This window comes from Diadema antillarum, unplaced genomic scaffold, assembly GCF_040938485.1.
Source record: "Diadema antillarum isolate AM-2024a unplaced genomic scaffold, OU_Dant_1.0 seq00000946_RagTag, whole genome shotgun sequence".
Lineage (NCBI taxonomy): Eukaryota > Metazoa > Echinodermata > Echinoidea > Diadematoida > Diadematidae > Diadema > Diadema antillarum.
The window spans coordinates 118005-134429 of NW_027271795.1; the positions used below are offsets into that span (position 1 = coordinate 118005).

Consider the following 16425-nt stretch of genomic DNA (forward strand, 5'->3'; position numbering starts at 1 on the left):
TCAAAGGACTTTCCCCTTTTTTCTTTTTTTTCATTTTGCTACTTTACCAAATCGCCGGTTTTCTCACAAAACAACTACAAACTTACGATGATGAGTGACTGATGACAGTTGACCACAGAAACTTTTATTGCTATATTGTTTATACTTTAGGAGCACCTCTCAAAAAGTCACAAAGTTGTAATTGACAGAGTACATATATAAATTTCAGAAAGTGTGCAATTTCCATATTTTAATAATTTTTATTCTTATCTTATCTATCAATTCATCTTTGTTAAGTTTTCACAATAGAAATGTCGGAAGGTTTGCTGGAAAGAAACATGAATAAGTTTGTGAAGACTTTATTGCGTATTCATGAGTTTGTTTTGAAGTCTAACCTGGATGGTGATCTTGAAGTTACTATGTCGGGCTGTGGCAAGGTTTAGGTCAGCTTGGAGTGTCTCATTCAAGCGCTTCTGGTCAGCAGCAGCTCTCTGGAGCAGTGTTCTCTCCTCCTGCAAGGTGCTCACCTGAAGCAGAGGAGGAACGTCAATCAATAATAATAATAATAATAATAATAATAATAATAATAATAATAATAATAATAATAATAATAATAATAATAATAATAATAATAATAATAATAATGATAAACACTTATATAGCGCCCAATACGGGCATTACCAAGTGCATTAATATGAGACAAAGAAATTAAATCGAAATGCAAGGATGTTACCAAATAAGAGTGGATTTTGAAAGATTCTATGTATCCATAAGACCCATGTGATCACTTCCACTGTGTCCACACTTCATGTCTTACTTAGCATCAACAGGAAACACACAGAGTATAAAATCTCCAACCAGGAAATAATTTTTCATATGGAATTTCCATGTTATCCGCAGGTATTTCATCATCTGCGATCTCTACTATTTCACACACTGTCAGATTATGTGAAAACATAATTTAATATCCAACAATTTGCTGCAAGCCTGCAACTGCAGAAAAATGATTACCGTGAAGCTATTTTGCTCAAACGGATATGTCATGAATATAATTTTGATCTTTACTTTTGCTTCAATTATAATACCTGTTTTTCCTTTTTACATTTAAAGTATTCAGAGATAAGATCCACTGGACAGTTTCCTAAGACAGCCTCTCTCGAGTCATCACTACCTTTATTGATAATCATCATCTAGTGCTCAAGAGAGCAATCTCTCTCTCTTTCCCATTTTTTTTTTCCTTTACAAAAATCCAAAAGCAAACAAAAGAAATGCATTCAATAATTCTTGCATTGCTACATTTGGCAGCCAATAAACATCATCAGCATTAAACATAATCATCATCATCACTATCATTATCATCATCATCATCAATTTATGAGAGGTTCTCGCACCAGGCATGTCACAGCTAGTACAAACCGCTTATGCCACTGTCTGATATCTAACCTTACACAATCTGAAAATACTATTTTCTGCTAAATTGCTCTAATGTTACAAGAAAGATGAAAGGGGAACAGAATTTCCTGAGGTGAAATCTAGTTATTTAAGAGCTTAAAAAAAATATCTATAAGGTACAATGAAAATACGCCCCTGGGTAAACTGATTATACTTGTGCAGTTTGCCTTAAAAGAAAATATGATCGGTAAAAAGCAAAAGGATGTGTATATTTTTTTAACAAAGGTAGAAAAAAAGCAATTAACCCTATTCCCACCGGCGACGTTTCGCGTGATTATTCCGCAACGCGTGATGCTCTCGCCGCGACATTTAATGACTTTTTTCTTTCAAGTATCGTGCAACTTTTGAGACCAAATTTGTCGCTCCCGGGCATACCGTTTTGAAGCCACGCCCCTTTAAAAAAAATTCGTCGACCCGAAAATTGCTCAAAATCATGATTTTGTGTACAAATCCAATGTAAATTGTGTTTTTGCAATTAATTCATATAAAAATAAATATATTTACTTTCAATGGCTGATAATAATTCATTTTAGCCTGATTATGCTTTAAAGTTTCTGCGACAAATTTTGACGAAAAAAACCAACAAAAACCAAAAGTTAAAAAACAAAGAAATACATAAGAAATTCAATAAACAATAAAATACATAAGAAATAATTATGAAGCCGAATTTTTGCTCCAATATCGTTGTTGAGGATATTGAAAAGAATATGTTCACCAAATATTAGAAGTCTCGGAACTTTATTTTTTTATTTATAGGCAAAAACAAAATTGTGCATAAATTAGCATAAATTGATATAAAATATAAATTAATTTTTAAAAATTTAACTACACAGTCTTGTAGATTACATTGGCCTCTACCTTAGTGCAAATTTTCGCGAGGATCGTGTGATCCACGACCGAGATCTGAAGGGGGGGGGGGGGGGGGGGGGGGGGGGGGGCCAAAAAGCCCCCCCGGTGGTTTCAAGTCCCTCATAAAACCTGGTGGGATTAGGGTTAAGCACCACTTTTCTCGATCATATCCTTCATTGATACATGGTTTATACTGCAGATTTCACTGGAGATAACTGAATGCTGATTTCAAACATTTACAGAATATGCTTGCGGTAATAACCAGATTTTGCCTAACAGAAAACATGCTTTCTCCACCATCCAGGAGACCACCCATCAGCCTTCAACATTGTTGCCATGACAACCATTGTCATCCTCACCTGTTGTTGAAGAGCACCCAGTCTCCTCTTCAGGGCCCCCGTACCACCAGGGATGGGGCTCTGCCCCCTCCTCCCCCTGGCAGACTTCTTAGAGATGGCCTGGCTCGTCACGTTCAGACTCTTGATGGGAGATGTGGCGATGTCTCTTCTTTTGGATACTACGGTAGAGCAAACACATAGCCAAAGATTTTGAAAGAGAGGATGAGTTTAAACCTTAAATAATTTATATTGATATAAATATTTGAATATAAAACATACATAAAATATTCAAATTAGCTCTTCCTGCTTGATATCTAGGAAAGTTTTCATTGCTACACTGTATGTTTGATTTTACACAGCCTACTAATGTACACTTGAACTTGCAGTAAAGTTCCTCTTTTTACGGTATCATCTCTAAAACGCACATTACAGTGTGCAGTAATATCATATAGATATTGCATTTTTAGAGGTGAGATATAGCACTTGACATCCCGGCAGGAGTTATATTTTCCCCAAGAGATAATACTTTCTCAAAGCGCACAGTACTGAGGGAAGATATTGTCTGGAGGGGAAAATATCGTTCACATGGGACTGTAAAGTGTTTTATTACAATGACAGAAAAGGCAATATTTGTTATACTATATTGTCAACGCAAATACATGCTGTTTCATTGTAGCCTATCAGCAGCCAGTCAAAATTTCTACATAAAATTACCTGATATGATGTTATTCCTTGCAATAGAAAGATTTTGATCCTCACTGCATTTAAAGGTGCATGGTCCCGGTGTTTTAGTCAAATGGGTACGCGGGTGCACGGCGCAAGTTTCCTATAGAAACCTACGCTATCGACTCCTCTTTGGCGCTTACGCTTTGGCCCACTTTACCGAGTCCGAAGAAGTCCAATTCACTGTAGTCAGTGGTCCGATCACAGTTCGGCTCATGATTCGGCTGAGGGGGATGACAGCTTCAGCAAACTTCTTTTGTGATGTCATAATAAGAAGCACATATGCACGCACCCTGGCATTACTACAGACTGCGCGATGCGCAGAGAAGACAACAAAGGCAACGTTACTTAGCAACATAGGCGCCGGAAGTGGGGGGGGGGGGGGGGCAGGGGGGGCGGCCGCCCCCCCCCCCCAATCCAAAAAGTGGGGGGGGGCAAAACGCGTTTTTGCCCCCCCCCCCAAAAAGAAATAAATAAAATAAAGTAAATGAATAGACAGATGAAAATAAATAAAATAATATATATATATAAAAATACAAATAGGGAAATTTATTAGCTAAGACTAGTAATTCTAACTCTCATAAATGTTTAGACATTCATTTTTCGTTGCGTGTGAGCAGATTGTCTCAACCGCATTCAACGGTAACCGTTGCAGTTTTTAGAGGCCTTTGGGTATGGAAAATCGTGTAAATATCAAATGTTAGCTTTAAGCACTGGCGGATTTAGAGGCGGGCACAACTGGCCCATGCCAACCCTCCTTATGAAGCAATTTTTAAAAATTCTTCTTTGTTTTGTAATTTTTATACGTGTGCCCCCCCTCCCCCCGGGAAAAAAAAAATCTTCCATACGTCCCTCTTCCACCGCTAGTTGTTACTAACGTGACACCTGACGTAGGTAGCGCTCACGGAAAATAGTTTTAACCCCCGCCCGCACCGCCCCCACCCTTCTTAATTTTGAAAGCGAAAAAATATAGCTACAAACGGCAGTTTTGGGACTGTAAAATATCAAAACTTTCAAGCTCGCGAGCTCTGCTCGCTCGCATTCAATCGCTATGCCATTCTCCTGATGTTGCTGCCAGTAATTGCCAGCAGTTGCGCCCGGAGCGTCCCCCCCCCTTTTTTTTCCAAAGCGAAAAAAAAAGTATAGCTACAAACGGCAGTTTTTATACTGTAAAATGTCAAAATTTTCAAGCTCGCTCGTACTTAATCGTTTTGCCATTGTAAAAGAGAATGTTACTGCCAGTAATTGCCAGCAGTTGCGCTTGGGCCGCCCCCCCCTTAATTTCCAAAGCGAAAAAAAAATATAGCTACAAACGGCAGTTTGGGGACTGTAAAATGTCAAAATTTTCAAGCTCGCTCGCTTTGCTCGCTCGCATTTAATCGTTATGCCATTCTCTATAACGTTGCTGTCAGTAATTGCCAGCAGTTGAGCCCGGTGCGCCTCCCCCTTAATTTCCAAAGCGAAAAACAAAGCTACAAATGGCAGTTTTGGGACTGTAGAATGTCAAAAATTTTCAAGCTCGCTCGCTTGGCTTGCTCGCATTGAATCGTTATGCCATTCTCCTAATGTTGCTGCCAGTAATTGCCAGCAGTTGCGCCCGGTGCACCCCCCTTAATTTCCAAAGCGAAAGATATAGCTACAAACGGCAGTTTTGGGACTGTAAAATGTCGAAATTTTCAAGCTTGCTCGCTCCGCTCGCTCATATTTTATTGTTATGCAATTCTCCTGATGTTGCTGACAGTGCTTGTCGTTTCACACGTTTTAATCCGTGTAAGGAAAACTTATAATGTTGCTCAATGACTGCGTTGTTGAATGTATCACATTCCGTAATGTATTGTAGTCCCATTAAGTTTGCAGACTGACGGCGCACGCACAAGCATACACACCCTCAAAATTACTCTTCCACAAGGTGCCCCCCCCATGTCTCGACCCACGGTACGTCATTGTACATATACATACATATATATATATATATATATATATATATATATATATATATATATATATGATGTGTGTGTGTGTGTGTTTGTGTGTGTGTATGTGTGAGTATGTGTATATTGTGTGACATATGTATGGTCTATCGTGAGCCCCCTCCAATGTTTGCCCCCCCCCCAATCCAAAACTGCTTCTGGCGCGCCTGCTTAGCAACACCTACGCACTTTACTCTTGATGACAACTCAACTTCGGTAATCTTCGTATCAATGCTAACGGTGATCGGCAGCATCATCAACAGCGCCCTCTACACTACCGGGACTATGCCCCTTTAATAGTCAAGTGAGCACATTATGACCAATCACCAAACAGTATTCATGACAAAAATTCAGATTCTTAAAGGACAAGTTCACCTTCATAGACATGTGGGTTGAGTGAATGCAGCAATATTAGTAGAGCACATCATTGAGAGTTTGAGGAAAATCGGACAATCCGTTCAAAAGTTATGAATTTTTGAAGTTTCTGCTCACTCAAGGCTGGATGAGAAGACTACTATAGCTTGTGATGTCACATGGGTACAACGATATAAAGAAAGAATAAAGAAAATTCAACATATTCTCACTTTTCTCGCATAACAAAAGAACACTTGACTTCTCTCTATCAGAAGGCAGGGGGAATAATATTACCCTTAACATATGTCAGTATGCACTTAATTCAAGAAGTAAAGTTTTGTGAAATTCTCTTTTTATTTTCTTTATATGGTTGTACGCATATGACATCATACACTATAGTAGTCTTCTCATCCAGCAGTGACTACGCAGATACCTTAACAATTCATAACTTTTGAACGGATTGTCCGATTTTCCTCAAACTTTCAATGATGTGTTCTACTAATATTGCTGCATTCACTCAATCCACATATCTAGGAAGGAGGACTTGTCCTTTAAATATTTGATATTTTTGCTTCATGGCTATCTATTAATCTGTATTTTCAAATTCGTACAATTTGAATAGCTTTGTTGGTAAATAAGCTCCTCTGATTTAAAAAAGAATCATGAATGACAGAAAAACCAACTTGGAGAAATGCCTTGTATTCCAGGGAAAATGGCGCCCTCTGTTGATGTAGATGCCACATCACTTCCCTCTGTCTCTGTCATGACTCCACTTTCTGCATAAACCACTAACAAAAATTAACCCGTTGAGGACGGTTTGATTTTGCTACAACGCACATTTCCCATAGACGCCTGCCCGAGTATACTCGGGACTCGTCCTCAACGGGTTAAAGAACAAAGACAGCATTACATAACATCACACAAACAGTTTACAATTACTGTCAACTACTTTGCAAATTCATATTGCAGTCTCCTGTTCACAGAAAAAGCAAACAGCGATATGAAACTTCCATTTACATTCTTCTCACAGGTGGCTCCAACTGAAATCTGCCATTATGAAAGCTTAATTCCATATTGCATATGTGCCTACATTGTACAAGTGATCTTTTTTTTTTAAATTCAATTACTTTATTTCCATCTAAAAAAAGGAAATACATAATGCAAAGAATTTATAGATACATTTCTCAATTATTTATACCATTCACCTTGAGAGGACTGAGATTGTAAAAGCTACTAGTAAGCTTGCAGTCGGTATCTATAGAATCAATCTGAAATATAAAATGAATTCCAATAGAGGCTCCCAGATTCATGGAGGTACTTCAAAAGTGGAAATTTTCCCAATAATATATTTGCCATGCTTAGTCAAGTGCACTGGAGTTTGCGTGCTTTTCATTTTATTGACAAGTCACTCAAAATACCAGGGCCCCATTTCATAAAAGATGTTAGGATAGCAATTCTCGCTGGAATGGCAACTTCCACTAGCAACAGCCAATCAGGAAACTGGATTCTCATCATTACCATGACAATTGCCATTCCAGCAAGAGTTCCCATCGTATCAACTTTTTATGAAATGGGGCCTAGATATTAGAGCCATATGTGCGTAAAGTATGGTAAAAAAAAATTGGAAAAATGTGTAATTTTTTTACTGATTCTCTTACAGTGCAGAAATGGCCACATCAAGAAATAATTCTGATTACAAAAAAAAAGTACCCCGTTCGGTCTGAGTCGCCACCGACATGAGCAGACTGGTGAAGGCGGGGCTTTCCTCGTATGCCTTGGCCATCCTGTCCAGGTGGTGTAGGACAGACTCTAGCTGCCTCTTTGACGGACTGGGGCTTCCCATACTGCGAGAGCGCATCCCACGGGAACTTGTCCCAAGGGTGCTGGATCCGTGTCCAGAACTGGACTGGGCGTGCCCAGAACTGTGCCGGGCACGGCGCGAACCGGCCCTAGAAGAGGACCTTGGAGGGGACATACTCTGAGATCGCCTGATTCTTCCTGGCCTGTTGGGGGTTGAGTGTGTGATGACCGGGCTGCTGTAGGATAATTTTGCAAAACCACAAAATCCTTCATTACTCGATATTTGGGGAAATTACACTTCTACAATTTTAATCCTCCTAACCTGAATGCCATCACATTTAACTTAATACTTTACAGCTTTTGTCACAGGTAAATCAGAACACATTTTGAAGTGCAATCCTACTCTATGAACAAATGAAGTGTAATATCTACAATGGACTGTATTATCTACAATGGACTGTAATCATACTTCATGTTAATTTCTCTCCTCTACAGAGAAATGCAGCCTACTTTGGAAGCCATCTTGGCAATTTCTCACAAAAACAAGCATCTTGTTACTAAGACATTTTCTCCATTCATTTCTGTCCAACTCCATCTTCAAGTGCTGGAAGTAACATTGTGAATGGAACGAAGTGAAACAGACTGGCTTGGAATTTTCTTTACAAGCAGCTCAGAATACATCACACCATGCAGATACCAGTGCAGAGGATGCATTGCTATGGTAAGACTGCAATTGACAGCAGTCTCTATTTCTCTGCCAGATTCTAAACATGTTTAAAGGCAAAACATAGTTCTCAGAAGGGCTCAAAATTCATCATTTCCAATTAGCTTTCAATATAACGAAAGGATCTACCAAGAGACTTACTTGGCTGACACGATATGTTAGGATGATGAGTTGTTTTGGAGTATTTGGGGATCAAAACAGTAAAATAGGTTTGATCATATGCATACAGTATGACTCTCTTATTCCTCAAGAGTCCTCCCTGTTAAGTATTGGGTAGGTAGAATCTTAAACTTGATGATTTTGTGCCAAAGCAATCATATTTCCCAACAAGCTGAATGTAATTCAGTCTCATCCGAAAGATTGTTGGATACCTATTTGGCCTGATTGGTCAATCATCACGTATCAATTATAACACATTACATAGCAACCACAGTCGCATATGCTCTCAGACTGCCATTCTGTTGGCTTACAGTTATCTTTGTAGCCAAGATTCTGCAATTCAATTGTTACCCAAATTAAATCATGTAATCACAGCACAGTTTTACACATTTTTTATTTCTTTCTTGCAACTGACTTTTATAATAGAGCATCTCTGAACTTCTCTGTCGATCTTTCCAACGAGGCCTGCTAGAATTTGAATTGTCAGTGATTTGTTTAAAGCTGAACACTGTTGCCTCTTTTTATAGGATATGCATCATTAAGGGTACTGATGCATGAATATTCATCAATTCTATTTCCTTTCCCTAGTAAGAGCAGAATAGGTACAGATCCAGGTGTGAAAAAAAAGAAGTACTTACATCTCTGACAAAGAGCTGTCAGAGTCTTCCTCTTCCTCCTCCTCATTATCAGATATGATGATGTGAACACCGGAGCTGACCTCACGACCGCCTCTCTCCTTCTAGTGAGGACAGGAAGATGGAATGCATCCATGGTGATAAACAGCAGAACATTGTAAAAGTCGATGCTGATACATCCTTAGGTTCTGAGCATGGGGGCCACTGAAATATTGCACTCGGCCATCATTTTCCCACAAAAGTTGCCAGGTTCACATGTATCACTCATTAAACAACTTACAACCTATCAAGCCCTACATGAGAAATTTACAGAGAAACCCTACCTGAGAAACTCTGAAGGAAATTCCACTCCAGTTGAGTTTCATGACTAGAAAAATTTGATGTAAAAAATTTTGAAGGGTGCAAGCTTCACCAAGATTGGACTTGGGATAACAAACTGAGTTTCGCAATACCCGTTTTCACAAAAACAATCACAGTGATCACAACATATTCTAGAAAAAGTATCACACACATTGCATTTTGGACAGCAATTACTTTTCCTCCCTTTTGAAATTTATTATTGCCCACTCATTACGTCCCAACTATAACTTGATGCAAAGAATACAATTCCTTTATTTCAATTTCATATCAAATATAAAATAATTTGTGTGCAAGCCAAGGAGACACACATTATTTGATTGTGATTAATAACACTGTCTTTTATAATACAAAAAAAAGGTGTCATTTACAATTCCGTAACATTTACAAATACATGTACATCCATTTCAAATGACACTTTTCTGCTTTGTTTGACCATAGTGTATTGACTGAAAATATACTTAAACATACAGTAGCATTTGTGCTTTAAAGAGAGCTGGACAAGATTGGTGGTTTTACCTGTCTGCGAGCGGAGAGTATCATCTCCCCTCTCTCCTCCTCCGTTTGCTCCACCTGTCTGGTGATGTCCTTCATCTTCAGCTGCAGTTTGGTTACCTCCTCTTGCAGTGCCTGATACTCAACCTCCCTGTGGGTTGCCACGGTCTTGGCCTGGACCAGGTCAGCTCTCAGGGATCTGGGGAGGATGGGGGTAAGAAAATAATTGCACTCTCATTTCAAGTTGTTGTTTGATCTGGCAGTATGTCAAGGACTTCTATATGCATACGCATGGATGCCAACGTTGTAAACAGCATCACAGTATTCTGAGGGCTGAAAAGGCATATTATTGGTGGTAAAACAGGTTTTTTACCATTCCTGAAATTGACATGTGCAGTAACAGAATTTGGGAAAAGCAGTATTTTCCATTTCCATGAAACCTCTGCAGTATTGTGACCAAAATACACACACACAAAAAAAAAATACAGTACAGAATACTGCAAAACAAGCAACAATTGGCATCTCTGCATATGTATGCGTTATTCACTTACACTTACAAATAGCTGGACACAGCATAAATCAAAGAGAGGAGGGAGAGAGGACGGAGGAGGATGAAAGAAGAAACTTGAAGAGAATTATCTATCAAAAGTCCCAAGTCCCATTGGTGTTTCCGATGTTACCAGCTGGTAACATTACATTGATACAGTAACTCATTAGGTAACTACATTACGAAACAAAAGAAAAAGGAGACTGAAATCCCTAAAATATCTCAAACTTGACGGCATCAAATCAAAGTTTATTTATCTTGGAAAAGCAGTCATTGCAAAAGACAATGAGCTCATAATAGATCAAAAAAAAATCTGGAAAAAAAGGACACATTTTGCTCATGACTAAAATAGAAAAAATTCCTTCTTCTTGTAGGTACTGTCATTTGTTGACTTTTTTTTTAGTAAGCAAGAAAATTACTATCCTTTCAAAATATTGTTAAGATTCACAATTTCAAAAACATTGGAATTTTAAATGAAATGAGGGAAGTTATATCTGGCTACCTGACTTTTCTCTCTGGCTGGTCTCTTTCTTCAGTCCAAGCAGTCTTTTCAGTCTGAAGTGATGTCAGCTTTTTCTGCAGTCTCTTATTCTGGAGGTACAAAAAATAAGTAATGACGATGGTAAAAGGTTTAAAAAAAAAAATTAAGTGCAAATGAGGTCTCACAAAATTTTCTGTTCACTGTCTGTCCCACAAATATAGCTTGACTTGAGGATATGAAAGTTTCGTACAAATTGAAGTGTTACATGAGTCATGACATCTCCAACCTCTATCACAATTATGTGAAAATTTGTGGTTCTTTACAAGTGAGGTATACATGTGTAATAAAGCATATGCCACCTTCACAAAAATTTGTCTATTTTGTCATATGCAGAACAGTAAATATACACATCAAAGAGAAAGGTAGGTGTACACAATTGTCCATACTTGATGCTGTCTGTCTAATAGAGTAAATGAGTTGGCACGACGGTTCTGTAGAGGGAACTATCTACCGTTGTCATAGAAACACAGACAATTTCTTGCATGTCTTCACCTTTTCGCTCAGGTCCTCTGCCCGGGATTTCTCCCTCTCCTCTCTTCTATTGGCCGCCTGGAGACGAGCCAAGTGGCTCTCTAAACCTGTGGTGAAAAGATAGGGTACATAAAGAGGAAAAGATATTCAGTTCTCTAATACAAAGTCTTAATTATTGTAATTCATTTACACTTTCTTTTTTACTTTGAAAGTAAAATAGTAAAGCAAAGTGTTTGAACATCTCACGATACCTCTATTGTACGTATCCACTGTCAAACAGAACAAACTGATAAGTTAACACTTAACTTACATGTAAGTAGAAGAAGAAAGCATATCTTGCCAATACCCTCAAGGACAAAGCTGTTATAAAAGTATTTTTGTTCACATTATGAAAGATTTGCTCAGTGTCTCCTCTCACCCCTCGCCTTTATCCCTCCTCCATCCGCCCCCCACCCATTGCAAATATCATACAGCACTACCCTCAGGCTGTTAAAAGCCTTATTATTGAGAGCACAACTCATCAATCATACACACTTCCTACAGTGATTACACACTCATAATTCACACAACATTATCAGCCCTTTAAAGCTTAAGTAGTTTGTCAGAAACTCGAGGGAGAAAAACACAGTTTAATAAAGCCATGTAATACTGTACATTCAAAACTTTTTTTACCAGGTTTTTATTTTTTTGCAAATTTCACAAGTCTGTGCTAATTCAATTGTGAATATGACAGCACAGGAAAATATCAAATCTGATCCCAATATGAATGTGATATGCATGTGCACACTTATCCATTCATGACTGTACTCAACGATAGCAAATTCAACCACTCCCAAACTTGTCGAGAAGTCCCGATTTGCAAAAAAAAAAAACAATTGGACTCCCTAAATATATGGCAAATACAGTACATAACTCTCCAAACATCTCTACTTTTGGAATAACATTAATACTTTATGCAGTGTATTTGTCACTAGTAAGGACATGGTTATTTGATGGCTGTTGTCAGTGTATACTGAACCCTGGCTAGGAAATTTCATAATAAGTTCTGCATGCATCCAACTGAAATGTTGGCACCCAGTATCACAGATGAGATGGGTCAAGTAAGATGAAGTCCCTACCTTGCCTCTCATCTTCCAGACACCTAGTGAGTTCCTCTATGGTGGTAGCATCGACTCCAGCCTGAACCCTTAGTCTGTCTGTCTCCTCCTCAGTGTTCATCCTCAAAATTCATTAGAAAACATTCACCAGACACACAACTTAATCTCATGCCATCTAATTCCACAATTTGATTTTATACGCAGGGAAATCTACCTCCAAATACATGTGTATACCTGTATTCAACGTAAGCACTGATTTACATCTTCAATACGGAAGGCAGGGAGAATAATATACTCCAGAAATATGTCAATACAAAGTCAAAGAAATATATGACTTACATGCACATTAAAAAAAAAATGTAATTTTGTGTAATTTTTCATATTTTCTTCATATTGTTGTCTTACTGTGATGTCATGATGAACTGTTGTAGTCTTCTTATTCAGCAATTGTGGCACCAATGTTTAAAAATGTATAACTTTTGAATTTATTGTCTGATTTTCCTCAAACTTTACTGATGTGTTCTACTAAACATTGCTGTATGCACTCCATCCACATGTATACTTCATGTAAATTCTCCTTTAAAAAACATACAAACAGGACAACATTACAGCGTGAAAAATATGTAGTGTTCACAACAAGACGATACCTAATTCTGTCATAAAAAGTGGTTAGTATCAACAGAGCGTTTCATGACCTCGAGCCAGGGCAAAGAATAAGTTTTCAACACTTCAACACTGCTTTGTTGTCTTAAGATTTTAATTACTGTGGATACCAACAGCATCAAATTTCCAGCTACGTACTTCTCCTGCATGAGGTTTGCCGTCTGCTGTTTGTAGTATGCCAGTTCGTTCCACACCCCGTCTGAATCCTCTCGTCTCAAATCCCTGGCGTCAGATCTCTTGATCTTCTTCTTACTCTTTGTTTGTTCTCTTCAGGGCGAGGGGGAAGGGAGGATGGAGAAAAACAACAACAACACAAAAACGTGAAGTATAATATGAAATCTAAGTCATTCTTCCAGCAAAAGATATATATTGGATAAAGAGAGAAAGGCATTCCAGCTATAACAAAAAACAAAAAAACCAACAAACTAATAGTAGGAAAAAAAGGGAAAGATGGCGGAAGATAACAAAACAAGTGCATAGAGCCACATGAAAATTATGCTTTCTAGATATGCTTACTTACACATTGCAATGCCAAACCCAAACAGAAGAAACAAAATATAAACAAGTCTATACAATGAAATCTTTGCTGTTTGATGGTTTGTTGTTGTTGGATTTTTTACCTTTTGGCAAATTGCTATACCACAAAAACTTTTTCATTTTGTATATTCAATGCCAGTAAATTTCAAAGGCATGCTTGCAAGAGATACCACAATAACTCTACAATCAAACACAGCACACAACAGTTCAGTATTCAAGTATTAACATTTCTGTAGTCCCACTTCAAATGTGGCTTTCATGCATTAAAAACAACTAATGATTCAAACTTTAACGTCCAGCTGGGGGACAGTGATGAGCCCATTACTCATGAGTAGCATCTCTTCACTACTTGTCACTGATTAAAGAATGATATGTAGCACATTATCTTAGAAATTGTAGTGCTCGTCATTTTTACATGCTTCCTTGTTATCTTTTTCCTCTTCTATCTGTATACATCACTAGATTCTCACCTTTCATGATACTCATAAGTCTTGATTTGTTCCTTGAGAATGTCATAGGCGGCCTGTAGTGTTTTTAATCTTTCCAGTCGGCGGCTGTGTGCTCTCCTTAACTCATCATTTTCCTGACTCTGGATCAATAAATGTAGGGCACACAAAAAAACAATTCAGTGACCCTCAATCTTACATATGTATGTAAGTATGGCTGAATCAAGTTTACGTAAATGAGAGTTTGGCAACTTAGTGATGGGTATATAACCCTTTAGCAAGATCGCATTGTGCTACTATCAAACACAAGTTTTAACATAAAGTTTAAACACAAGGTGATATCAGTTGTTCACTGCTTGCAATTGTGGAAGAAGGAGAAAAAAGAAACCCACTTATACGCATCATCAACATGATCAAGAATAGACATCTTGATTTTACGTGTATCTTTAAAAAAACAGAAAACAAAAAAAAATTGTAATTACTCTGTGTCTCATAATAAATAGCACTCATTGCAAGCCCTGCTAATATCCTCCACAATCTGTCTGGCAAATTCAGCAGTGAGAAAAGAATGGAATCTGTGAAGCTCCTCTTATTTGCTCTGTATTCTGAGGGTACCATCTTGCACATTTAACCCTATATTAACGGGGGGGGGGGGGGGGGGGGGGGGGTCAAATTGACCCCCTCCCTCATTATTTCGCACCACAATTCCGCAACGCACAAAGATTTTGCCTCGTCGTGTCATTACTTCTTTCATTGAAGTCTTCCGCATATTTTGAGACCAAATTTGCAGCGTCCGGGTACACCATTCTGAAGTTACGTAACGTTTTGCATATGCATGTCAACCCGAAAACAGCTCAAATTCATGATATCGTGTGCAAATCCAATGCAAATTTTTTTTTTTTTTTGTTAAATTGATATAAATTAGATTATTTAAACTTATAATCATAGAAATTAATCAATTCTAATGTAGATAAGCTTGAAAAAGTCTCTGCAACAAATTTTGGCCAAAAAACAATAGAAAACAAAAGGTCGAAAAAACAATAAAATACATAAAAAAATAACAAAACAATAAAAGACAAAAGAAATTGATTTTGAGTGTGCTATTTTTTTTTTACAAGAAAATTGTTTGATGTGTCTTGAGGAATTCTGACACAAAACTTTTTGCAATCCTTCAGCCTTTTTAATGGAGTTACAGGTGGAACTATGAGTTCATGCATAAATTTGCATAACTAATTTACTAAAAAAAGACAGTCAATATTTTTCTATTGTATGACCATGTAATCTTGTAGATGACATCCGGCTCTATGTTGGCAATTGCGCGATCGGCGGCCGAGATCTGAAGGGGGGGTCAAATTGACCCCCCCAGTAAAAACTTGGTCTCAAATAGCCCAGTTAAAATAGGGTTAAGCTACAAAGAGTTTTATACATAAGGCAAACAACTTGATCATGAAATAAATTTTTGTCATGTGACAGGTCACCTGATAATACAATACACAGAATCTAGTTGTACTGAGGATCTGCCAACTGAACATAATGGCATACAGAATTATGAACTACAAAAAAAAAATCATACACCAAGTTTGTATTGTTTTAATTTTTTTAATGTTTTGGTTTATATTTGTGAATTTTGCAACTTGGCAAATGTTCACAAAATCAACAAGAAATCAAAACATTGCCTCCTATACCAAAAATGCAATGCACATCATGTGGGAAATTGCTAACTTTGCTTCTAGAAAGGAATAAAACTTATCTCTCATTCCATTGCCAAAGTTCTGGATTGCAAATCTAACCACTCATAGAATTGCCTTGCAAGTCTGGTTTCATTAGATATCAGGAGTTAAAAAGTAGCTAAACCCTTTCTGTGCTAGGGACTTTGGACAGCATGTATGATGCTATGGGGTTTTCTGTGCCAATCAGCACTAAAAGCACACAAAGGGTTAACCAGTTCTTCTGCAGCCATTAATTTACCTTCAGTCTCAGCAGCTTCCGGAGGTCCTCCTCTTTGCGGTTCTCCCTCCTTCCCCTGGCCGCGTCCAAGAACTCGGAGATTCTGCCGCTTCCTCCTCTACTTGCCAGATAATCATCTCGGCCGCCTCCAATGTCAACGTTGTGGGTCCGGGGAGGCGACAGAGACCGCGCTCTGCGAGCCCCTGCCTTCACTGGGGTGGAGGTAGCCTGTATGTCAGTTTGAAAGATGGGAATGTTTTTCTTTCATGTGCCACAATTTTCATTTTTGCACATGGGCACAAGAATCTATGTTCTCTTCTACATTTCCAATCCACACTCAC

The 16425-nt window shown here is 38.1% G+C and overlaps 1 protein-coding gene across 1 annotated transcript in view; it reads right to left on the bottom strand.

Moving 5' to 3' along the window:
* LOC139741685 (uncharacterized) overlaps positions 1 to 16425 on the bottom strand; it is a 59009-nt gene that overhangs the window by 32478 nt on the left and 10106 nt on the right. The window contains exons 15-26 of the mRNA XM_071652266.1: positions 16106 to 16312; positions 14162 to 14280; positions 13293 to 13421; positions 12513 to 12613; positions 11416 to 11501; positions 10885 to 10973; positions 9860 to 10034; positions 8987 to 9087; positions 7376 to 7701; positions 6349 to 6453; positions 2640 to 2797; positions 375 to 506 (exon numbers count right to left, since the gene is read on the bottom strand). Coding sequence (XP_071508367.1) covers positions 375 to 506; positions 2640 to 2797; positions 6349 to 6453; positions 7376 to 7701; positions 8987 to 9087; positions 9860 to 10034; positions 10885 to 10973; positions 11416 to 11501; positions 12513 to 12613; positions 13293 to 13421; positions 14162 to 14280; positions 16106 to 16312 — 1728 coding nt within the window. The remainder of the gene's footprint in view (positions 1 to 374; positions 507 to 2639; positions 2798 to 6348; positions 6454 to 7375; positions 7702 to 8986; positions 9088 to 9859; positions 10035 to 10884; positions 10974 to 11415; positions 11502 to 12512; positions 12614 to 13292; positions 13422 to 14161; positions 14281 to 16105; positions 16313 to 16425) is intronic.